This window comes from Lampetra fluviatilis, chromosome 43 (genome assembly GCF_964198595.1).
Source record: "Lampetra fluviatilis chromosome 43, kcLamFluv1.1, whole genome shotgun sequence".
Lineage (NCBI taxonomy): Eukaryota > Metazoa > Chordata > Hyperoartia > Petromyzontiformes > Petromyzontidae > Lampetra > Lampetra fluviatilis.
In genome coordinates this window covers 5675048-5700357 of record NC_136317.1, presented here as the reverse complement: position 1 = coordinate 5700357, position 25310 = coordinate 5675048, and the positions used below count along the sequence as shown (strand labels likewise).

Sequence of the window (25310 nt, the reverse complement as noted above, 5' to 3'; positions counted from 1 at the left end):
TTGAAGCTTTCGTGACCGCAGGAATCCATACTCTTTGGTTTTTTCGGTAAAGTCACGTAGGTAGAAAATAATAGATCACGACGTATCGATCGCAACACAATTTTTTTCCGGAGTGATCAGAGTCAGAATATTTTATTTATGCTCGAGGAATCTGATGAGCTATGAAGCTCTTTTTCACCGATGTCTAATAGTTTTCACGGATGTCCAGTACATGGCAGCGTGACACACCATCATTATGGGTCATTACTTATAACTGTTGTAGCGCTGTACATCGATTAATAAAATCGCTTGTTTTCACGATACATCAATCGCGTGCTTGAAATTTTTTTATCGTATATGTTGCACTTAATAGCGTTAACATAACCTCTGCAGCCACTGGAGGCGCTACTATTCACAGCAATGAATAAAACAAAATCCATTCCTGAATTATCACCCCGGATCACGGTATAATCCGTCAAATCGTCGGGGAGCGAATCAGTCATGGGCCCACCACTCGCGTGTGCTTGTTGTCCGTGTTGATCGCCATCGCGACCACAGCTCTGACTGCGCACCTGATGACGCTAGTTGTAATTGCTGGCGAAACGTCACGCTACCAATTGTAAATGTAGTGGGATTTTACTCTTCAACACACCGGTGTGCTGTACTCATAACGAATTGCCATGTTTACTTTACGTGAAACCTTGCTAATTGGCTGCGTCGGGTGGTGGCGGGTTTAACAACACATTTGTACTTACGCGATCTAACCCCAAAATGACCTCTGTTATGGACGAGCAAATAGGCATTTCACGATGCGCCTGTGATCGACGTCGATATTCGCGCTCGCCCCGTACAAGGCGTTCCGTTTCCCCCTTCGAAGCAAAGACCGATGAGAAGAAGCCGCGAACGCCGTTTCCCCCCCCCCCTTCCTCCCCTCCCGCGCGAAAAACCTGTCGCTTCCACCCCACCCCCGCCAGACTCCTCCGACGACCAGGAGGACTCGGCCGAGGACGAGGCCGCGTCTCCGCGGAGCCCTCACGGAGCCTCCTCCGAGAGGCTGTCCGTTCACCAGCAGACGAGCAGCACCGTGCAAGTGTGCTGCCACCGGCAGACCAGCGTGTCTCTGCTGGACATCAGCCGGGCGGCTGAGGTAGCGGGGGGCGGGGGGGTGGGTTCCGGTCTCTGTCGTGAGTTTCGCGTCAAAGTCTAAAGCGAAGGTGACCAAATTTTCTCGCGTGGTTCCGAGGCCCACGCCGTCATTGACAAGCAAAAAAAAAACGACGTCAGTATAAATGGGGCGCAAATTTGAAGAACCCCAGAGATGACACGTGCTGCCGAATTACACTGAGAGACGCAGCGGGTTTGGACGCGTGGATGGGAGAACGACGCCAATCAAGTTAGCGGCGTCATTTGAACTGCCTTGGGTGTCCGTGTGTAACGGCGAAATCTGTAGACATTCACTCGACCTCCCTGACCCTCTCCACGTGCCGTGAAGAAGGGGCATCGCCCGAAGCGTCGCCGATAGAACGCTCGCTCGCTTCGCGATGCCCCGGCGTGATCGACGGACGTGTTGAGTTTGTTTGCAATGTGGATACGAACGGCGAAGGTTGGTGACCGCGGAATGGCACGCCGCGGAAGGTTTCAGGGCTGGGGTTAGGGGTCGCGGCGGAGCGGCGAGTTGCGGCTGGGACACGCAGAGCGATATCGGTCTCCCGAGGTGAACGTTCAACGTCGTCAAAAAATTCGCCCGGCACGTGTCCGCCACCGCCATCGACACCGGGAACAAACGCGGGACCCTCCTCGTCACCCACATTGAGGCGTTGTTTTCCTCCCGACTGCCCTTGTTGTATCTTCCTTTCAGGGCGTGCACCGTTCCCTCTCTTCCTTCTTTTCTCCAGTTGGATCTGTGTGGATCTTGTCTCCCGGGAGGATGCCGATTTGTTTTCTCCCCGATGTTGTCATCAGTCCGTCTGTGTTTTTTTTTTACTCAACTCTCCTTTCCCCTCTACAACCGGCACGCCGAGCCAGGCTGTGACCGGCAGTTCTTGCGGTGTCAGCCGCTGCTGCTGTTGCTGCTGCTGCTGCGTTTTATTTCCCTTTTAAACCTCCGTCTCTTGCCTCGCGTCGCCCTCCGGCTTCGCGTTTTTCCTTTTCAACTTTTGTCCATCGGTTTCTTCGACCACCCCGCTGTTGCTTGTGCCTAGTCCCCCCCCTGCCCCCCCCCCCCCCCGGGGCTTTACGATTGAAATTGGTGGTTGGAAAACTGCAGCAGGCACCCGGTTGGTTCACGCACGCACGCCCTCTCGTGTGTACGTTGAACTTCTCTCACACCCGTACGTAGCCAACCGTGGCGGTGACGGCCCTTTCGCACAGTCGGCGTAGCGCGGTCGGCAAGGAACAAAAATGCGCCCCACCTAACCGAACCCCCCCCCACTCCTCCCAATTTCCTCCTCTCTCCCCCCCCCCCTCTCTCTTCGTAGCCCCGGGCGCCCAGAGGGGCCCCCTCCGGCCCCTGGGTCTCCGCTGCGGTCGCAGCCCCTGTGCCGACCCACCGCTCTCGAGCGCTCGCCTCGCGCCCCGTCGAAGCGAATTCGAAACGCCTGACTCGCACCGCCGCCTTTTCCCTCTCCGTCTCGTGCGTGCGTGCGCTGTCCCTCTACGCCCCCCCTCCGACGCTCTCGCAGCCCTGACCCCGTCACCGCCGTCCCCGCGACCCCGACCTCCTTCTCAGCGCCCGGGCTACCGCCACTGGCGATGTAATTCCCTTGCCCACGTCTGCTGGTACCGACGTGCCAGCCTCTCCTTTGGTGACTACCTAGACATGCAGCAGGTATTGAATATGAACGACTCGTGGTTCGGTTTAACACGTAGGCTTCTGCGACCGATATATATATATGTATCCGTTATTATCAAGTCGTAGCTAATCGTTTTGTTGACGTGGCAAATGTTACTAATTGGCTGTGTGTCGGGTGGCGGTGGGTTAACGGCACGTTTACACTTACGCGATCTAACCCGAAAGAAAACCCTTCATTACGGATCGGTCATTCGCAGCCCCTTTGCCAATCCGCTGCTTAGATGGTGAAGCCCATTGACGTCGCGTTGGTGTGAACCAAGGAATGAAACTGGGCTCCAGTTTCCACGGTTCTTAGCCCTTCCTCCCGCTTTGGTAGCCTGCCGCCAGGGCTCACTTTGTTTTATACGTAGGTGGTGCCGCAACTCAAAGCTCCGCACGGACGGATTTCATCCTCGGGCAGATCCGAGTGCACGAGAACGAACAATAAAAAGCTGCCTCGGTGAATTTTGTCCACGAGGATTTGAATGAAACAGCAAAGTGCTGCGTGCGGATACAATAAAAATGTCCGCAGCGCAGCGATCTACCTGAATAATGTATGAATTGAAGCAACGTTCCAACTTTATAGAGCCCCGAGTTGCGTGGGGGATTTGCGCCCTGCGGATGTTGGGCACGGTCTTTCCGTCGAGTTCTTAGAGCCGTGTTCTATTGCCTGACTCGGTTACAACCACTCCTCTTAGGTCTGCAACTTTGTCCGCACGCGTTCACAGTGAACACGTGCGAAAGCAAACCTGAAACATTTGTTCAGTGTTCAGTCGGGGAACTCGGGTTGCAATAGTCTCTCGAGATGGCTTGTTGGACAAAATGCTCACGTGGAATGTTGTCAATGTACTTCCGTACAAGACGAGCAACATTAAAAATAAATTCCACGGAAAGCGGGAGGCACACAACGAGAAGTTAAATGAGAATAATTGGAGAAGGGAACGTTAGATTTCTCGGACATGTTATGAGAAAACAAGACGTTGAATGTGAATGGATGTTGACTGGGAACATTCGAGGCACAAAAAGCCGGGGAATAAAGTGATTAAGGCTGCAGAAGGAATTTGAACAGTTGGATGCAACTGGGAGGGTGTCGTACGAATTTCTCGATGAATAGCTTGGAGCGAGGTGCATGGAAGAAGGCCATGATCTGTTTGAGAAGGGACGTGACACGTAAAGAGACACAGATATTTCACTACAGAAATGTCTTTCTCATAACTCTCTTTCAGGAGGGTCTTGCTAAGATGTAGCAGTAGGTGTGGGGGGGGGATTGCGCAATTACTCAACGTTCCAATTTGACCAATTTGCAGGATAAACGTTTTAAATTTGGACCATGACACCGGCACGCGATAGCCACGATCTTGTCAATAGCACCACGTGATCTGCTTGTCTGCGACAAGCAGACGGTGCATTCATACTAAAAAAAACACCGACGATATTAATCATGGCCCCCCGCTGGATTCGAACCGTGACCTCTGCGGCGAGAGGCAAACGGCACCGCCCGCCCGCCCGTCCGCGTCGCCGCGACGAATTTAACCGGCCGCGTGCCCATAGGTTCAGCCCGTACGTTGGTATATTTCATCGTGGACGCGTGCGTTCGTGAAATTGCTAAGTGACAAACGTGAACCTGTAATAGCAGCTGAATTAAAAACAAAAGAAATAAACAAAGATAACTGTCCCGGTGTATAATCGCCCAGAATGCACCCCCACCCCCGATTTCATCAGATCTCATGCTAAGCGGGGCCGCAGCCTGGACAGCGCATGGATGGTTGATCAAAAAGCACGGAGAGGTTGTGGAAGGCCTGCATTGTGGGGGCGTCAAAAGGGCAGTGCTGCGAAGTGTACCGTTGGAATGTACTTCTATGCTCCCACACCTCCTATGCTCCTCGCCTTCACCAAGCAGCCCTCGGCCAGCCGTGGTCAATGCAGCAATGGTGAAAGTAACGCTCCCGTGGCACGCACGGAGTGGGGAGCCTATCGTCCAACAGAGGATTGGCACAGGCACACTGCACGCGCGCGCGTGCGTGATTCCTACATTGTAAGGTGATGCGCATCGTCATCGACAGTCCTCGTTGTAGATCTCACGCTGGGTGGTCTTTGCTCTCTCTCTGCGCGTCCGTCAGAACCAGCTGTCTGGCTACCTCCTGAGAAAGTTCAAGAACAACAGCGGCTGGCAGAAACTCTGGGTCGTCTTCACCAACTTCTGCCTCTTCTTCTACAAAACTCACCAGGTGAGCGTAGATCTTCCCCGCGTGGGAAACGCTACGGGCCGCAGAGCGACCAGCTGGGGGCCCGCGCTCCTTCAACGGAGGAGGGACAGCAAAACCATACGAGCTCTCGCTCTCTCCTGAAGCCCTCTCTTGGCTAGCAGAGCTCAACGTTGGCATTTAGCTCCTGAACGTACTGCCATTTTTACGCAGGAGTGGAATCGTCTCAAGGCAATGCTAGTCTACGGTACATACAGGAAACCACTGCAGCCTGCGCTCCGTCAACGGAGGGGGGACAGCAAAGCTGCACGGACTATCTCCTGCAGCCCTCTGCTGGCGAGCAGACCTCAACGTTGGCATTTAGCTCCGACACAAAGACATCATCATACACATACATAGAATAGCGCATTAATACCAAATAATGCCAACGAATGGCGAATTTTTCGCCCAAAATAGTATTTTCTCCGTTCTCTCTTCTCATTTACTGCATCCAGCATGTGTCGTCACCAAACATCATCACCACCAAGTATCATCATCACCAAACACCATCATCATCACCAAACATCACCATCATCACCAAACATCACCATCCTCATCACCAAACATCACCATCATCTAGATTTGAAGCTTTCGTGACTGCAAGGAATCATCTTCTTAGGTTTTTTCGGTAAAGTCACGTAGAAAGTAAAATAAAATAAAAACAAAAATCACGACGTTTCGGAGGCAACACAAGTCTCCGTCATCAGGTGGGACCGTCACACCAAACATCATCAGCACCAAGCAACATCATCACCATCACCAAACATCATCACCAAGCCTCATCATCATCAGAGCACTGGTCTCAAGACGCTCCACCTGAGGGCAGCATCGTTCAATGCTCACTTTACTGCATCTCGTCTTCCCGCGTGTTTGCGTATTTAAGCTACGCGTTCGGCACGAGGTCCGATGTTTCGCTCCATGCCCTGTGAGCGTCTTCGTGAAACGTCAAATTCAAGTTCCCCGAAGAAGTGCCCAGCATGGGTGTTTGTTCGGCCAGTATGTCCGACGTTTCGGTACGACCCGAAAACATATCAGAGAGCAGAACGGCACAACCGCGAGAAAAATAAAAACCGACTGGGTCGTGCCGCATCTCACCGTGGCGGTGACACGGGCCAGCGGTAGCGTGGTCGCCGATTGTGGCAGAGGCTCCCAGCTCGACTTTGGCAGGCTGCCCTGGTTAACACCGCGTGACAATCGGCTCCGTCTGCTTGAGAGCGGACGTTCAAGATCCCGTGCCAATTTGCGTGCTGGCACAGCGGTGCAAATTTTGCCGAAGTTGTAAAACTACCCGCGTACAGAACAAGATTTACATGAATTTTGATTTAAAGCTTTCATGACTGCAGGGATTCATATTCTTGGTTCTTTCGGTAAAGTCACGTAGAAGAGAAACAATAAAATAATAAAAATATTAAAAATACAATTCTCACGACGTTTCGATTGCAACACAAGCAATCATCATCAGGTGTGAAAACCACAGCAAGAATTTTTTTTTAAACCGCCATTTTTCTAATTTTCTTGCTGTGGTTTTCACACCTGATGATGATTGCTTGTGTTGCAATCGAAACGTCGTGAGAATTTTATTGTGTTATATTTGTATTGTTTTATTGCTTCCCTTCTACGTGACTTTACCGAAAGAACCAAGAAAATAGTATTTACATAAATTTAATAAACACGTATCAATCGTCAGCCGCCGCCACCCTGATGTGACAACTTTGGAGGGACCCTCCTGATTAACAATCTCGAGACTCAAGTGACAATTCTCTGGTGTGGTGACAACAACAAGAATGCTCGTCTTGTCTGTCGCAGGACAACTTCCCCCTGGCCAGCCTGCCCGTGCTGGGCTACAGCATAACGCTGCCCTCCGAGTCTGATGGGATTCTAAAGGACTACGTCTTCAAGCTGCAGTTCAAGTCCCACATTTACTTCTTCAGGGCGGAGAGCGAGTACACGTTTGAGCGGTGAGACGTTTGGCTGGGTTTGGACGGTTCCTTTTTTCGCTCTTTCACGGGAATGAAGTGCCCGACTAAATCCGGTCACCCTCGCAGCGTCGGCTCTTGTGGCTGGGCCATCGAGCAAAGACGGTGGTCACCGCATCGTCGCGCGCGCTTTCAGATCCGCTTCTGCGGCCGTCTGGGATGCTCCTTCTTCTGATATTAGGAAGCCACTGGAGCTACAGTATTCACTTTTAAATCATCTGGATTGATGACTCACTTTCTTGAGAACTGCGTTTTGTGTTTAGTTTGTTGTCCTTCCCCCGCACCTCTGGTTGGCAGGGTTGGCTACGTACGGTGCGAAAGAAGTAAAAAATATCTACGAAAATGGTTTGGAAAATTAATAGGAAGGATAATCGTGCATGAGCCCTTCCAACACACCTGTCCAATTCGTAAATACGTATCTGTGTAAATGTACAAATCCACTGCTGGATGAGAGCCTCCACACGCCATGCGGGTCGTGGAGCAGTGGGGTTGTTTGATCATACCACACCGTGTTGGTCAGTGAAGGTGGGGAGCATACACGTGGAAGCAGAGAAGTAGGTTACAAGAATGGATTTTGCTGCGATGAATTAGGATCTTTATTTATCCTGGAGTAATCCGATTAGCTATGAAGCAATTTTTTTTACAGATGTCCAACGATGCTTCTCTGCTGCCCACCACGCAGCCCCACAGTCCAAATATGAGTCCTTGATATTTTGCCCAAGCCCGTTAATGCATTCAGGATGTGGTGAGTGAACTCTAAATTGTGTTAAGTTTACACGCTGACAGACTCAATCCAAGCAAAAGAGAGTTGTAATGATGAAGCCCATTGGACAATCAAAGAATCGCCAAACTGCGAATTGTGGTAAGGGGTCGTCCATAAATGACGTCACGCACCTAGGGGGGGGGGGGGGTCAGACATTTGGGACGATGTGTGACGTCACATCAAAATGCGCAACTTTAAATAAATATAGACAACACGTTCTACTTAATTAAATAGACTTTTAAATAAATGTTTTTTCCTACATCATCAGAGTGCAGCGCCACATTAAATACGCACTTCAATGACAATAGTTTAAAGCGATTTGAAGCATGTTTTATTTTTTGGGGGGCGGGGGGGCAGAGCTTTGTGACGTCATATTTGAGGGGGGGGGTCTGACTTTTGTGATGCCGTGTGACGATGGGGGGGGGGGGGGGGTTCAAAAATCGTCCAAAATCTCGTGACGTCATTTATGGACGGCCCCTAAAGCCCAAACCATCACTCGCATCAATGCCACACACCGTTGCGGTATGGTTACAATCCGTACAGCCAATGTTGGAGCCAGGATTTTCAGGTAGGGGGGGCAACCCCTCCAGCAATGAAAAATGATAGAGGAGTTGTTAGTGAGTGAGGACTTGTCCCTTGCTTTCTATTCGACGCGTGTGCGTCGATGGCGCCCACACGTGGCAGCATCACGCCGTGTGCTTGCTGACGTCACACAGTGTGCCTGCTGATGTCACGCAGTGTGCCTGCTGACGTCACGCATCCCCCCCCCCACCCTCCGCGTTGGCCGTGTATTAATCCAAGACAAGAATCCAAGTCTCGGGCGAAGCCGGGTAGTAAAGCTAGTTAGTAATAAACCCCAATTATCCGATCGAAATGAGGGATTTCGATCGGATCATTGGGGGGGCACGTGCCACCCCCCCTGGCTCCGCTTGTGCGTACGACGTCGACTGCCACCACCTTCGATAACATTCAACTGTGACGTCATCTAGACCAGTGGTTCTTAACCTTCACTGCAGCCTTGCACCCCATTTCGTTCTCAGTCGTTACATTAAAAAAAATAATGTTAATGAATACATGGGGTTTAATGAAACAAAGTTGTTGTACTTATGTGCCCGTGCTTAATTAGTTTTTTTCGGTGATTTACCTTCTAAACAACATCTGGCCGTGTCTCGCACAACCCCAGAAAGGGCATCTCGCACCCCCAGGAGGTGTGTGCACCCCCAGGTTAAGGATGCTTCAAAACAATGTTAACACTTTATATGGACTATCGTTTATAATGGATGAAGATCGGATAATACTACACTGTAACATGATAACAAATGTATATTAATAGCGTCAAAAAGTCAAAGAGTCTCCACTTGATCACCATCATTGTCAACACGTGCCTGGAATCTTCTCCAGGTGGTCTCAAGAGCCCGGAGGCAAATTTCTCGTGGTCTTGTTGCAAATTCTCGTAAGTGTTAACTTTTTTTTGAAGCACCCTGCACAAGCTGTTGTCCCCCCCAACTCCCCATGCCACACGGCAGAAGAATTGTGAATTGATCGGAGACTTTTGCAAGAGACGACCGCGTGAGAGTTACAGCGCCGTTCCTGGCAGTGACAGCTAAACAATTCTCTTTTGGAATATGGTAAAAGGTTACTCAATGCCCGTGCCTTAAACCAGGGCATTTTGTGTTGAGTTTCACGACCTGCTGGTGGCTGATTATATATATTTGTATATTTATGTGGAGACACAAATGGAGGAGTGTCTATTACGCATAATGGCACACACCGCCGAACGAGTTTCTACAGAAACGAGTTGCTCTATAACGCCTGTACCGAGAAGCACGTGGCGTAGCCCCCCCTCACCCCCACCCTCACCCCCCCTCACCCCCACACTCACTCACTCCCACCCACACCCCCACCCTCATCCCCACCCCCACCCCCACCTTCACCCCCACCCCCACCCCCACCTTCACCCCCACCCCCACCTTCACCCCCACCCCCACCTTCACCCCCACCCTCACCCCCACCCCCACCCTCACCCCCACCCTCACCCCCACCCTCACCCCCACCCCAACCCTCACCCCCACCCCCACCCTCACCCTTACCCCCACCCTCATCCCGCCCACACCCCCACCCTCATCCCCCCCACACCCCCACCCTCATCCCCCCCACACCCCCACCCTCATCCCCACCCCCCCCCCCTCACCCTCATCCCCACCCCCCCCTCACCCCCACCCCCACCCTCACCCCCACCCTCACCCTCATCCCGCCCACCCTCACCCTCATCCCGCCCACACCCTCACCCCCACCCCCCCTCACCCCCACCCTCATCCCGCCCACACCCTCACCCCCCCTCACCCCCACCCTCATCCCACCCACACCCCCACCCTCATCCCACCCACACCCCCACCCTCACCCCACCCTCACCCCCACCCTCACCCCACACTCTCAGGAAGATGACCCCCCCCCCCACCACAAACGTGTCAAGTAGCAGGTTCGCGAATGGTATCATCGTTATTTTCACTTTCACTCTCCTTGTTTACCCGGGAACGCCTCGCCGAGTCTCAAGACTCTTTCTCAGGAGGGTCCTGCCAAGTTATAGCGGGTCTTTAACGTTCACTGCGATTTCTAGATTAGAAGCTTTCGTGACTGCAAGGATTCACACTCTCAGGTTTTTTCGGTAAAGTCACGTAGGTAAAAATAAATAATAAAAAAGGAGACTTGTGTTTGCCTCCGAAACGTCGTGAATTATTATTTTATTTCTATTATTTTTACTATCTATTTTTACCCACGTGACTTTAGCGAAAAAACCTAAGAAAATGTTCACTGCCAAGTTGAAGTAACGGTGCCTAAGACCCTGGGCAGCGCCACTCACGACCGCCACGTAACCCTCGCCGAGACACGCGGGCAGAGATTTGCGAGGCGAGAGAGACGCGCGCGCACACAACAAACAACAACAACAACAACAACCGCCGCCATTCGCCTCTTAAGCAGCGGTGATGTCACTGCGGCGCTTGTGCCAGGCAATGTGCACGTTGAGGCCACGTGAAGTGTCGAACGCCCGCTGGCAGGAGGTCACGGGACAGACCCAGGTGCCGTGGGTACAAAGACAAAGATCACCCCGTGTAGCCTTGACAGACTGTAGGGGCAAGTGCTGTTAGCGAGCACCTATGAAGGCCGGCACAGCACACGAGGGGGTGGGTGGCCAACACCACGCCCGGCCGCCTTTGTCTCCCTAGTGACGATGTTTACACATTGCACCAGGTACTCATTTGAGGCTGAGTCGACCTAGGGGAGGCCCGGTACCGGTTCAGATAATCGTCACTGGTGTTTGCCGTGAGCGGGAATCGAACCTGGGCCGCCAGGTTCGTAGCGGAGCGCGCTAACCGCTACACTACACACACACCCACGTACACGGGAGAGCCGTAGACAGGGACGATACGGTCACCGAGATGGACAAATGCACGTGGGTGGTGAGCGACCTGGAGACAACAAGACACGGGCCAGATCGGTGACCACGTGCCGAGACATCGGCGGGCCTGGGGGCAGCGCTGAACGTCCTCTACTGCCCACGAAGCCTATAGCACCTGTGTCACGCGTTTCGTGGCCGCAGACCTCTCACGCACAGCCCGGGCTCTCAACGCTGCTTAGCTTCTGAAGGGGGGTGGGTGGGGGTGGGTGGTGGTGGGGGTGGGGATTCGTCGAGGCGAGGGACATTTGGGCCAGAGGCTCATGCGGAATTGATGAGTCCAAAAATGCATTTCTAAAAAGCCACGGAGTTTTTACTGTAGTCTGGGTGAGTGTCACCCCCCCCCGCCCCCCCGAATCATTTTTTTTCGGCCCAGGGCAGGGAGGGCCCACCTAAATTTTTAAAGTAAATTATTAATGAACGAGAATGTGCAGCGCAGCGGTAATTATCAACCCCAGGGAGCGATGCCGTCTATAGGGTAAAAGACAAAGATCCCCCGTGTAGCCTTAACAGACTGTTGGGGCAAGTGCTGCTAGCGAGCACCTATGAAAGTCGGCAAGATACACGATGGGGTGGGTGACCAGCACCACGCCTCACCGCATTTGTGTCCCCAGTGGCGATGTTTACACATCGCACCAGGTACTAATTTGAGGCTGAGTCGGCCTAAGGGATGCCCATGACCTGTTGAGATAATCGCCACTGGTGTTGGCCGTGAGCGGGAATCGAACTCGGGTCCCCGGGGTTCGTAGCGCAGCGTAGCGCTAACCGCTACACCACCGCTCCCCACATACAAAGACAAAGATCCTCTGTATAGCCTTACCAGACTGTAGGGGCAAGTGCTGTTAGCGAGCACCTATACATACGCACACACATACACACACAAGCAAAACTGCCTCTATACCGTCTCAAGATATCAATAAAAAGCACAACACGCATGCCAATTACACGAATACAATCACTTTCTAGTCCATCGGCTTCTTGGCGTTACAGACAGACCAATGTTATGCAGCAGCAGGAGCAGCGTTTGTTTAAGCGAGCAATATCTGGGAGCACTGGGGGACCCTCTTGTTCTCTTCGGCTTTCCAGGCTCGTTAAACAAATGCTGCCGTGTTAGCGGATGTTAATTGGCAAGTGCACGCCATATAAACTTGGGGCCCCGCTAATAATGCGGCGAGAGTACGATACCAGCTGTTCTCTCCAACCCGTTTCCCGATTGCCTCCTGCCGTGACCTGCAATTCGACTCTCTCTCTCTCTCTCCACCAAATCTAGATAACGCCTCTCTCGCTGCGGGTCTTCTGTGCGAGTCTTCGGGGGTTCTCTTTGGCTCTCTTTGCGAGTCTGTGCACCTCGATGCGAGTCTACGGGGACTCTGGTGGATTTTCACCGAATCGCCAATGAGCCCCGCCAAACGTCGGGACACATCTTCGCCGGCAACGTCGCCTTCATCCGTAGACCCACGGACATTCAAGCAATCAATCCAAAATCAGTATTCCATCACGCAGCCATTCCGAGGCGTCGTTTGGGCACTCTCCTCCGAGCAAGGCGAGTGCGTCAAAAAACACGCGAGGCTCAACGCGTGTTTGTGTGGTTTTTTTTTTGACGACAACGAAATCGTGACTCCCACGCCAACAGAAACGCGAGCCTCCCTCGGCTGTCATGTCTAGACGCTCAAGGAGCTCCCCCACCACCAACGCCACCAGGATTATTTGCGGTTTGTTGGAATAGAAGTCTTCTTTTACGCTGACCAAGTCAACGCCCGCAGACAAACACGGGGCCTATTTTAAACCGCGCGGTGAACATGTCGCGTTGCTAGAGGAATGTCGCATTTACGACAATTAAGCATTAAAGACGGGGTCACGCGTGGACTTTGCGCAGTATATCTGGACATGGAAACAGGGGCACACACACCGCACAGATCTCTCGTGAAAGCCTCAACGGGCTGCAAGCGAAGGGATGTGTGGCCAACAGGTAACTCATTTAAGGCTGAGTCGATCTAGTGGGGGGGGGGGGTGGCCCAGGAAAATCTCTGAAATGACTGCACATCTGTGGAAAAGAGCTTTATAGATAATCGGGTTCATCCAATAACCACAAAAAAATATTCTGGAACGGTTCGGACATGTGTCACCGGCTGCTAGCTGTGAGCGGGAATCGAACTCGGTTCGCCGGGTTCGTAGCGCAATGCGTTAACGACGGCGCCACCGTCACGCACACACACACGCGAACCACACGTGTGTGTGTGTGGGGAAATGTTTTAATTGCAGGGCGTCGGCCGCATATGCGATTACCACCGCGCGCGCGCGCCGTATAAATCCACGTCGGAATTCTAACAAGCGGCCACATTCTAAGCTGGGCTGAGCTGAGCTTGGGCTCTTTGAGAGGTTTCCAAGAGAGAGAGCGAGAGAGAAGTGGGGGGGGGGTGAAGAGAAGGCCCCGATTGTTAAGTGGAAACAGCTTGGCGCGGATGTGTGAAGGCGTGCCCGTACCCACGGAGGATGCCCGTCGCAAGGCCGCTCCGCGGGAGGAAGGAGTTTCGTGGCGAGCCATGCATGTCCGAAAGAGAGAATCTTTCTGATGCGGAGAAAACTCTCTGTCTCTGATGCGAAGAACAGTCTCCGTCTCTGACGTGGAGAGTGTCTCTGATGCGGAGCGTGAACTCGGCACCGTGGCCCCATCGTCTTCCCTGAGTGCACGACGCACAGACTCTGTGCAGTACACCTTTGCCTGGCAACCAAAATGATGGAAACTGCTAAGCAGGTTTTGGTTGGGTTCTTGGGTGCGCGACCTTCATCTCTAAAGCGGCGACTGTGTCCAGCTGCTGCCGGGCTACGAGGTGAACAGCGGAGGCCAGCGCAGCAACATACCATCATTGTTGTACTCTACTCCTGCGCTCCTCCAATGGATGCCCCCCCCCCGCTTTCAACAAACCATGCTTACACACGCGTACCGTGCGCGTATGTAAGCGGTCATCTTTACAGTGAGCCCGGCAAGGATAACGTCGCGTTAAACTTTCGAGAATGCTGTCGAATGAAATCGCAGACGATTCCGTGTGCCCCTTTAGGGCTTGAAGCAGCAACGCCTTTGCCCGTGTTCACGAGCTCACCGGCTCTCTCTGGCTCTGAACGTGATGTCGCAACGCGCTTTGCGAGCCTGCTACTGTCAAGCCTCTTTTTGTGGTTTTGTTTCCATTGAGATCAGTAATGCCCAGGGGATTGACCTGGCAAAGCCAGATGTACAATGCTATGCCCGAAAAACTACATCGTAAACGGTCAGTGTGTGATGTGCTGGCTGATGTTTTCCATCTCGTAACGCCAGTCCGCCCCACCCTTGTGGTTTCACGAAAGTCGCCCCACGTGGACGGTGATTAAAACAGAGAGAGAGAGAGCTGTGGAGGGGGCACAACTAAAACGGGACCAAAGGAAACGATAACTTTGACATCCAGAAGGGGAACTGAGCACGGCGGCCAAGACCGGTGGAGCGACCAAAATTGAAGCCAGATCGTTTGACAAGACCGCGCATGTCAGAAAAGCTTAGCGGGTGAGAACATCGCCAGCTCGCAGGGTGTGTAAGCCAGATCGTAATAATCCTCGGTCGGGGGAATGATTTTTGTCAGCCGAGAGACGTTATGGCGACGCCATCCACGTCTAATAAGCACATGGGCCACTGAAAGGGCTGAGATCAAACCTAACGCACAATGAACTGGTGACGGGTCACTGCCCCGCCCCCCAAACAAACCGGCTTCACTCACAAAGCCAAGGTATAACATGTGGACAAAATTTCGATTTAAAGCTTTCGTGACTGCAGGGATTCATCGTCTTGGTTCTTTCGGTAAAGTCACGTAGAAGGGAAATAACGTCGTGAGAATTATTTTATTATGTTTTATTTTTATTATTTTATTATTTCCCTTCTACGTAACTTTACTGAAATAACCAAGAAGATGTGGACAAAACACAAGGGGCAGTGCAGCGGTGATATCAGTGCAGCTCGGTCCTGGCCAAAGCTATTTCGGTAACATAACAATGCATTAGTTCAAGTGCCCACTATTTTGCGTGCAATAAAACAACTGTAGTCCAGAAATGCAGTTCTTAAAGCGCAACTATTGGACGCTTATATTCGTAATAAGGGGTGCGTTGGCCTAAGTTGTATTGCAAGACGACAAGAGGTGGGCTTCGGCGCACGTGGTAAATTAGTGGACGGTTACAACTTAGACGAGTTCTTGTGGCCAACATTTCACAATGTTCACTTTCTCTTCTCGACACGGCTTGAACCTTCAATTACGGATCGATCGCAGTTGTCATGCATGGAATGCACAACGTATCTCAGTGTTGGTTATTAGAGACACGATCATCGGCCGTGGCTATTGCTCTGTGCCGTCATCATCATCATCATCCTTGTGGCAAAGTGGGTGCATTCGTGACGGCAGGGAGATTTAAGTGAGGGTTACACCGACATTCTGCCCACAGCCGTGTGTACAGTAACGCAACGCTTGTGTCAATACTGCCCTGAAGAGCACATTTACAGCACGTTTTAAGTTATATAATAGGCGACGTCACGGGCAATGGACCTTCTTAATAATTGCAGAGGCTAGCAATAACAGAGAAGGGCCATTTCCAGAAACGTTGCCTATTATATAATCTTCCCTCTTCGGGGTAGTACCGTTGACCATTGCGTTTGGAGCTTATATTATTCCAGCTTTGCACACGACTGCAAAAGACAAAGATCCCCCGTGTAGCCTGTAACAGACTGTTGGGGCAAGTGCTGTTAGCGAGCACCTATGAAGGCCGGAACGGCACACGAGGGGGCGGGTGGCCAGCACCACGCCCGGCCGCCTTTGTCTCCCCAGTGGCGATGTTTACTACACACCGCACCAGATCAGTGCCGGATTATCCGAGTAGCAGAAGTAGTTACAAATGCTACGGGCCCCGCACTTTCAAGAGCCCCGCGCTAATTGCTTTCAAGCTATCAATTCCGGTTCAGTGATTCTGCATTTGCTCTATTACTATAGTACTATACTGCCTTAAACTTTTATGAACGACTGTGTGTTTAAGGTTAGCGATTTGTCGTATTTTCTGGCTGTATAGCAAATGAAAAAATACAATTACGTCACTATGCAATTGAAAAATGTTTTTCATAATTACGTTTATTTTATTTTATTTCGGGCCCCTTTATAACAACATATGCTACAGGCCCCGCACTAGCTTCATCCGGCACTGCACCAGATACTAATTTGAGGCCGAGTCGACCTCGAGGAGGCCCGGGACCGGTTCAGATAATCGCCACTGGTGTTGGCCGTGAGCGGGAATCGAACTCGGGTCACCGGGTTGCGTAGCGCAGCGTAGCGGTAACCACTACACTATCGCTCCCCACATACGCACACTAGCAAAACTGCACGACTTTTAACGCAGTGTCACACGCGTTTTTTTGTTTAGCTTGTGTGCAACAACACGCTCCTGCAAGCCATCGGGCGTGCAAATGGCCTAAGTGTCACTTCAATGTTGGTTCAAAGGGACCACCCCCCATCCTCCTGCCCTGTGATTTGTGTGAGCGTTGCGTGTTCCGGGCCGGCCCATCAGGAGGTCACCCCCCCCCCACAACCCTCCGTCCCTCTTAAAGGTGCGCGGTCCCATCTCTTGCAGGTGGATGGAGGTCATTCGCAGCGCCACCAGCTCGTCCGCGAGGACGCGTCTGCTCAGCCGCAAAGACTCGCATTTCACATAGTGAGAGAGAGCGAGAGAGGCGACAGGGCGAGAGGCGAAGAGTGTGAAACGACCTGGAGGAGAGACAGCGTGGCCGCAAATATCGACGCCTTGCTGCCACTTGTGCCACTCAACGGAACCTCGGAGTCTCAAGATCTCCTAACGGACTCGTCTAACCACGCGCACGTTGTAGGCTCACGGTGATGCCATCACCTTTAACCTCCCCCCCCTCGATTCAAGAGCGGAAGCAGGACTTTCTTCACAATACCGGCAAATCGCCCGATGAAGCTGGTCGTTGAAATCGCCAGCGAAACGTCGTTCACTCTCAATTTTAAATGTCGTGGGGGTTTTACTTTCCAACACACAAGCGGTGTGCTGAAGTAGCAACATCGGCACGCTCTGTTTACGTGACAACGCCTTACTAATTGGCCGTGTCGGGTGGTGGTGGGTGAACGACACGTTTACATTTACGCAATCTAACCCATAAAACCATTATTACCCTAGCGAGTCTCACCGGAGGCGGCGAGTGTGTTGGGCAGGATCGGGGTGGGGTTTGTGGTGGGAGAAAGACGGGGATGATAACACTGTAACAAAACCATTTTTTCGCCATTTTTTTTGTTCCTGGGTACTAAGTGTTATTTTCTAATTGTTTATGCCTCAAAAGTACAGAACATGGCTATTATTCCATGCAAACTTTGCTTTTGTGACCAGGACAGTGCTATTTTGAAATGTACCTATTTTAAATGAGAAAACGTGTGCATTTGTGTTATTCCTTCACACAAAGTCCTGGCCACAAAAGCAAAGTTTGTGGGGAATAATAGACATTTTCCAAACTTTTGAGGCATTACCCAGGAACAAAAATCGTGTTACACAGTGTAACCCAAACCTCACTTTAGTACCCACCAACGCTACAAATTCCCGTGGAAGCCATCGACCCTGTTTTGAAGCGTAATCTACGAGCTGAACACAAAACATATGCAAGCGATCGTAATGCGCTATCGAGTTCTAAAAGAACAATTGCTCTGATGGATATTCGCTGCAGTCGAAGCTGTCGTGGGTTAGAGAGCGATCGTGTTCATCCCGAGGCAGGGATTCAAACCCTCGTCCGCTCGCTCCAGCCACATCGTGTCCCCATCCCCTCGGCTAGAGCTCCTCCACGCAAACAGACGGCCACGTTACTTCTACAGAATGCCCCGCGATCCTGGCCCCATCTGCCCCACACCCACCATAGAATCAAACTTAGCCCCACACCCACCAGCCCATCCCCGAAAGTGTAAAACTAGATTTTAGTACTCACACGCGCGCACACAGACACACATACAGACACATACAAAGACACACGCGTACACATACACATGAGACGACGGTTGCATCATTACAGTTTCAGCTGTATTGCTTTTTGGATTTCGAGGTGTTGTGTAGCTGGCCAGTCTACCCTCGTCTTTTTTTTGCTTTGCTGTTTTTGTTTTGCACGGATGTACGAATTAGCACGCTGGCTAACGGTCAAAGGCCAAATCAATATACTGCCCGAATGATCATTGCTCATCTCCGGTTTACAGCCTTAAACCAGTGGTGTAAAAATACCATATGGCGAAGGCAAGTCTTCTCCATGTGAGAACCAACCGCTGACCTCTCCAAAACAAAGTTTGGTACTCGTGTCGATCTCGGAGGGGTGATGGGCTATAAATGAACTCCCCAAACCAGGATTTGAACTCGCAAACTTCCGACGGTCTGGTCGAGTAGCCGCGCGCTCTTCTGCTAAGCCACTCGGGTCAACACGTCCACTTGAAATACGCAAGTATTCGGACGCTACACAAATCAAATCGTCATTTCATATTGCAATACGTCAAGGCAATGCCACCCTGTACGCACACGTGGGGAGTGGGGGGGTGCAGCACTTGCAGCTGTTGGAGCAGCTCGTGTTCACAAAGCAACGTCTCTGGCACGTTCACTTCCCTGGCACCAACGCGGTGGTCGCCGTTTAGTGGATACTGGGAAACGTGAACGCGGAATGCAGCCAGGCATGACGCGAGCCACACCACACCACCCGCCCCACCCCTCCTCCTCCGTGTGTGTCGGACCATGAAATGAGTTCTCACCGATGGCACTTGCCTCCACCACCACCACGCTCGTTTTGGAGTGCCGAGGCACGCGAACCGTTACCGTTATCGATAGGGCCAATCTGTGTTCCCCGCAGAACGTGGTCTTTGGGTGACGGTCGTAGAAATAAAAAGCGGTCAACGCGAGGAGCGTTAAGAACAAATGGTGACTTTGGCCATGTGCACAATGGTTAACACGCTCGTTACGTGACGGCGATTACAGTTGATGTAGAGCGCACCCCTGCAGCCGACTTGCAGCTTGCGTTGGCAAAAAACTTTCGCAGCGTTCGAGGTTATTATTTTTTTGCAACTTAAACAAGAGCTATATGAATGTTAATAATACAGAACAGTATTTCAATCGTTTTTTTTTTTACAAATATTGTTTGCATTTCTCAAACTCCATGGGCAGAAAGTCAGTAGGTGTACACTGCAATGTGTTGTCACTTGCTTCCACTTCCCTCTATCTTGTGCCAACATGCTGAGGCTATGCCACATATCTCTTGCACCAATCTCTTATGTCATCCAGCAATTTTCTTCCTCTTCTTCCAGTGCCCTCCCAATAGTTTTTTTTATTTTTCTGTTGTTCTCCATCCTGCATGATGCCCAAACAAGCGGTTTCCTTCTTGTGTTCAGCCATTTCTCGTACAAAAAATATATCTTTGTAGTTGCAAACCTTGGACTTAGTTACCAACCTACTTTTAATCCGACTGAGTGCTCTTTTTGTAATAAGCCTTTGCGGACTAAGAAAATTTGAGATTTCTTTTCAGTCCCTTGAATGAAATGCCATTTCATGTCACATTCTATTTTTTAAAATCCATTACTTTAACTTACTAAACAGCAGCCGTGTTATCAGATTTTTTCCCCACAAATATAACCATCACAGCTCCCATTCAAACTTTTGCAAACACAAATCGGGCTACCATCTTCTTTAGACACAGCACTTTATAATTTATGGCAAGGACAGACAATACCATGGCTGTTTTGAAACAGGCCAGAAATGACCAATATCAAATGCGGTGTCGAAATCGCTCAATAAAGTTAGTGGACTTTTCAATGTTTAATCATTAAATGGGAAAAGCGTCGGATTGCTTGCAATGTTAAGCTGGTATATTGCGGTACTTACATTAACTGTGTTTTTTTAAAGCTATTCCTTTGCAATCGTGTCAGCCTTGCAGTAATTTAATGCAAGCGCGTGCATTTGATTAATCTGTAAAAATGTAAATACAACCACTCATGGATATTGTATGCATTTCATTAATAAGCTTAAGTGGTTGTATTTACAATTAAGACTGCTCGTTTTTTTCCAAGCACACGTTGCCATTAATAAACTATGCAACACATTTTATTCGGAGTCGGTATCAACTTAATTTGTACGGCATTGTATAAATGAAACCATATCTTCGTGAAGTGTTACCGTGAATATTAATCGAGTGCATCTCTGACAGGGTGTACTCCCATTTAAATTCCACGCGTGCGTGCGGCCCAAACGACCGCATTTAATTACCGCCTTCAACTAGGCACATTTGAAATTCCAAACTCGATGAATGAAGTTGCACTTTTGTGTCAGAAAATCTCAAGTATTCCTTTTCCAACCTCATACAGCATTTATATATTACCTCCAGCCGCCATCTATAAAGATATGACAACCATTATCCAGGGCTTCAAAAAGTGTAAGCCTATGTGAAGTGCATAAATAATCTTACCACATCCACAAGTTCATTTCAACTATTGTACCGCATGTTTGGCAATTAACAAAAAAAAACACACGTTCGGACTTATTTGCTAAACCAGAGTAAAAATATATAAACAACGCCAAGAGTAGCATAGCATCTTTGTAAAAGAATCATTTTTATTGTATATTGTACCTTGTGGTGAAATTGGTAACGGGTGAGCTTGATTAAAATTTACACAACAAAAAAATACAATTTGGCCAGTTGAAGCATTCAATGTCTCAATCCCCACACCAACAAAGCTCTTCCATAAATAAACCTTCGATGGGCACTTTCACAATGTGATCATTGCACCCAAAGGCTGCCTCCCCATTCCCGGAGCGCTGATGGATGCTGTATTGTTCAACCTCAGAAACGACCTAGAGGTGTTTCCCAAAGCATAGAAATTAACTTAAAATTGTACCATACAGTGTACTGAAAATAAAAGTGGAAATGCATACCACGCCTCGCCTATGCCAGGAGCGATAGAGTCCAACCACAGCAGTGCTTTCCCAACCTTTTCTGAACCCGAGGACCAGTCTACCCCCAAACTAAATTTGTACAGACCACCAAAAACTCCACGGTGTTGTGAAAAACTAAAATATCTGCTAACAGTTCCACGGTCCACTTTGCCATGGCCTGTCGGGAGGAGCATCAGTGTGGTTAGCGGCACCACAAGGTTGGCAAAACCACTCCTCGAGCATCCGCCAGTCTGCCGTTTTTGTTACTCGGGTGCAAAAAAGTTGAACGCTCTAGGCTATGCCAAATTTGCGGTGAAATATTTGTTTTATTCAACGGGAAATAAATGCAAAGGGCTAATGTTAAATTGACCTCGTTATAGTGCAACTTAACTATTAAAGCCCCCTTGAGACTGGTGTTAGACCATCACCTTTTTGGGGGTGTTGCTATTTTTTTTATTTCATGTGGATTAAAATAGGTTACATGTTTAAATCAAGACTCTTGGGTCAAAATAGCTACATTTTCTTACACAACAAAACTATTTTTCAAATGACAAAACTTTAAGTGTTCAGAGTTAATGTCATAATAAAGCGAACCACCCATTCATCCACCCTATCTTCTTCCCCGCCCCCCCCCCCCATAAAATAAATGCACTATGTATACTGCGTCAGTTTTGTAACCAGAACTAAACAAAAAGTAACTCTACATTTCCTTTACGGTTGCAGGGCATATAAAGACTCTTGTTTAGGCTGATTAGAGCATGAGTAATTCTGCGTTTTCTAAAAGGGGAAGCACCTTTGGACAGGATGAAACTACATTTGCCATTTAAAGTCTGAAAAACTGGCAAATTACCCTTAAGATGTGGGCTTCGGACTCTTAAAGAACAATATATATATTTTTTCTCTCTCTCTCTCTCTTTAAATCTGGCAGACGCCAACAATCTTGTTCAAGTGCCCAGGGCTCACCAAGAGATGGAGACAGGAGAGGAAAAATAAAACTCTACGATGGCCTCGTCACACAACGATTACTTCCGTCCCAAGGCCAACCCACAAGCGTCAAGAAGGGCCCGTCGGAAACCAATAAGGCAACGGCCAACTTGAGCTCCAACAGCCAATCGAAGCTGGTCTTGCTTGGGAGGGGGAAATAAAAAAGTTATAACGTCATCAAAACGAGAACAGCCCCTTTGTGTATGGCCCTTCCCCCCCCCACCACCTCCTATCGTTTTCATAATTTGGTCAAACCGGTGCTGTCTGTACGTAGCAATCCAGGCAGACCCAGCGAATTAAAAGTTAAAATATTCATGCACGCTTTCGTTTTGTCTCCAGCGACAGAGGTTTGCGCCCGTCACAGGCCAGGTGCGTGGGCCAGGGCGGGTGACGGGGGGGGGGTGATAATTTATTGCGCTCTCATCACATGGCGAGCCTTGGGTTCAAGGCCACACATTGGGGGCACGGAAAAGGAAGATAGCCACTTGGCAAACCCGCTGTGAAATGCAAGCCATCAACTTTAACATGCCACCAGTGTTCCAATACTGTACACCATTATGTTACACCGCATACATTTTTTTAACTCTCTGCTGATATGGCAAACGTGTAATGAATATTAGCCTACAAAGTGTAATTTTTTTTTCTATTTTTTTTTCTTTTTTTTGTAAAGCAGAATATATGTATTGAAACTGCCGAAAATAACCCCTACACAAAAATATGTTCACGTAATCATATACCTCATATACACAAGGAAACAAAAGTAATCTGATCAGCATACAAAGTACAGTAAATCTAGAAAAAAATACTAACGATGAGTGAGTTGATGTGATGGGTCACATGGCAAGATTTACCTGTCACTGGCTACCAGCCCTGATTTGCATATTTACACTTCAACCTATGCATGTGTTCATGTACATTTTTTTACCTACAGTTTTACATGAAACTGACCGTTTGTTAAATAGAAAATCAGGTTCTAGGGCACAGTTGATTAGATGACTTAATAACATCACTAATTGCTAGATTATATTTTATCAGAAAATTATGTCTTGTTTCGCATGCTGAGTGATTAGGCAAATTACCTTACAATGGGCAAACAATGCATTGTAGGATGCATTAGTTATTTTTAGGTGTTTCTATTCTTCGATTAATATTAGGAATGCGAAGATTCACATTAAATTGTTACAAACTTTAAAGTACCCAAGAACATATTTTTATTAATGGTCTGACCACATTGAAAAGCACAGGCGCATGCTTTTTTTTATTTAAATAAAGAACCATTTTTACATACTTGTTTTATTAACTTATGAAGGGATTATTCTAGCATATACCCAAGAGCAGAGAATTTAATCAGTGGGAAAGAAAATGTGATTTACGAGTATTTGAAAAAAAGAAAAAGTACATATATACACATTTTAATATACTGCTATCAGATTATTTGCTTAACGAGAGTAAATGTTAAATAAGCACGTGGTGAAAAATGACCCATCAGCTCTGTAAAGTGTGTCATCACAAATAATGGGGCTGGTGCCAGTTTGTGCCAAATCTCAAAAGACGTCGTCGTTGTTGTTGGTGCTATTTTACACAAGAATAGAAGTTTGTCCTGCCACTATTTGTTTTGTTTATCTCTGCACACTCACTCCATTCGCACTTGCACGCACGCACGCCTGCATGCTCCAAACAATTCTCCCTCTCTATAACACCACCCTGGCCGGCACAGGCACTGTTGACACCTGTCCCCCCCTTTCAACAACAAAAACACATGCCTTAATTTTTTTTATACAGGATCGAACGTCACAAGTCCCCGTTTCATGATGGCATTCCCCAGGTTCTTACGGTCGGTCACAGCCACCCCCCCCCATCCGCGTCACTGAGCTGGAGATGCTCCTGCGGTATTTGAAGAAAATCTGTTGAAAACAGGCACGCACACAGGAAGGACACGTCATTATTCACTGCGTCGACCTGAGCGCAACAGCTCTTCCGAGTCACTGTCACATAAAGATGGTAAAGGCCAAAGGCGCTCCTGCAAAAAAAGTCACTTAGTGCAAATATTCAGCGACGGAGAGAGCGCTGATGCGCAAGTTCACGAAGTAAAAGCCACACCCCAACTTGTACACTCAGTTGTGGTTATATCATTTGCAGTTCCACAGTACATCTCTCTGCACATACGATCATTGGCTACCAAGAATGTCTGCATGAAAACACACCCAAGCAACTGGCAGCCTTATTCCCCGAGGTCTATATTTAGGCGAATCCAGACAAGTTACTCACCACGCCATCTTAACATAAATCTACGCTGCTTGCGATGATCTATGCCGCAAATTTAGCTAGCATATATTTATATACACACACGCCTATGATCATAATGTCCAGAATGTGCCCATTCGTTTCAAAGAGATAAGTAGTTTTTGGCCTGGATAATGGTTGTATAGGTGCCCATCATGCATAACAGGAGTTACAAGATGTGGGATTACATTTTGGGCAGTTTTGCTAAATCATTGTACTATAATTCTATGCTCCCCGCCTTCACCAATGTGCACTGACCAGCATGGTGAAGTGTTGTTAAATCATGATGAGGGTGGTGCTCATCCAGCAGTGGGATTGACAGAAGGACTGTACATGTACATGTGAAGCCACAAGATATTTCTAAACGAAAAAGATTCGAAACATCCATCGGTGCATATACACGTTTCTGGTGGCTGCATGTGTCGGGCTGCATCTCAATACCTTCTGACTCTGTCGACAAGCTGGGAGATAAGTCGGTCGGATATGCCAGGACACGCTTCCTCGGCCAGACCGAAGGCATTCTCAAGCTCCTCCACTGCCAACACATTCTTTCCGTTGCTTCTGTGCTTTTCCTTCAGCTGTGGGAGGCAACGGAGAAACTACGGTCAAACAGCGGCTTACAAGAAATTCACTTGTCCGGAGGCATCACGAGGCAGGACCCAAATGGATTTCACTGAAGGGCTTGAAGAGGTGGTTTGTGTCCTTGAACCAAAATTCGATCCACTCGCTGCACATGGCAATTTCTTTTTGAGCTTCAAATTAAAGTCTGCTCATGTAAATGTGAAGGTCAAGGGGGTAATGTGTGCCAGACTGACTGTTTTGTCTCTTCCGTACT

The 25310-nt window shown here is 49.3% G+C and overlaps 2 protein-coding genes across 3 annotated transcripts in view; one reads left to right on the top strand and one right to left on the bottom strand.

Annotated features, from left to right (window-relative positions):
• Window positions 1-17435, top strand: part of LOC144946912 (FERM, ARHGEF and pleckstrin domain-containing protein 1-like) — a 97114-nt gene extending 79679 nt beyond the window's left edge. Inside the window, exons 22-25 of the mRNA XM_078875980.1 lie at window positions 954-1126; window positions 4930-5037; window positions 6859-7010; window positions 16880-17435. Of these exons, the coding sequence (XP_078732106.1) occupies window positions 954-1126; window positions 4930-5037; window positions 6859-7010; window positions 16880-16961 (515 nt within the window). The 3' untranslated portion in view covers window positions 16962-17435. The remainder of the gene's footprint in view (window positions 1-953; window positions 1127-4929; window positions 5038-6858; window positions 7011-16879) is intronic.
• Window positions 17436-20904: 3469 nt separating this feature from the next.
• STK25 (serine/threonine kinase 25) overlaps window positions 20905-25310 on the bottom strand; it is a 38277-nt gene continuing 33871 nt past the window's right edge. The window contains exons 10-11 of one of the 2 annotated variants that reach the window (XM_078876194.1): window positions 24917-25053; window positions 20905-24096 (exon numbers count right to left, since the gene is read on the bottom strand). In XM_078876194.1, the coding sequence (XP_078732320.1) occupies window positions 24057-24096; window positions 24917-25053 (177 nt within the window). In that variant the 3' untranslated portion in view covers window positions 20905-24056. Of the gene's footprint in view, window positions 24097-24909; window positions 25054-25310 lie in introns of those variants that run through there. The other variant, XM_078876195.1, reaches the window with a different exon arrangement.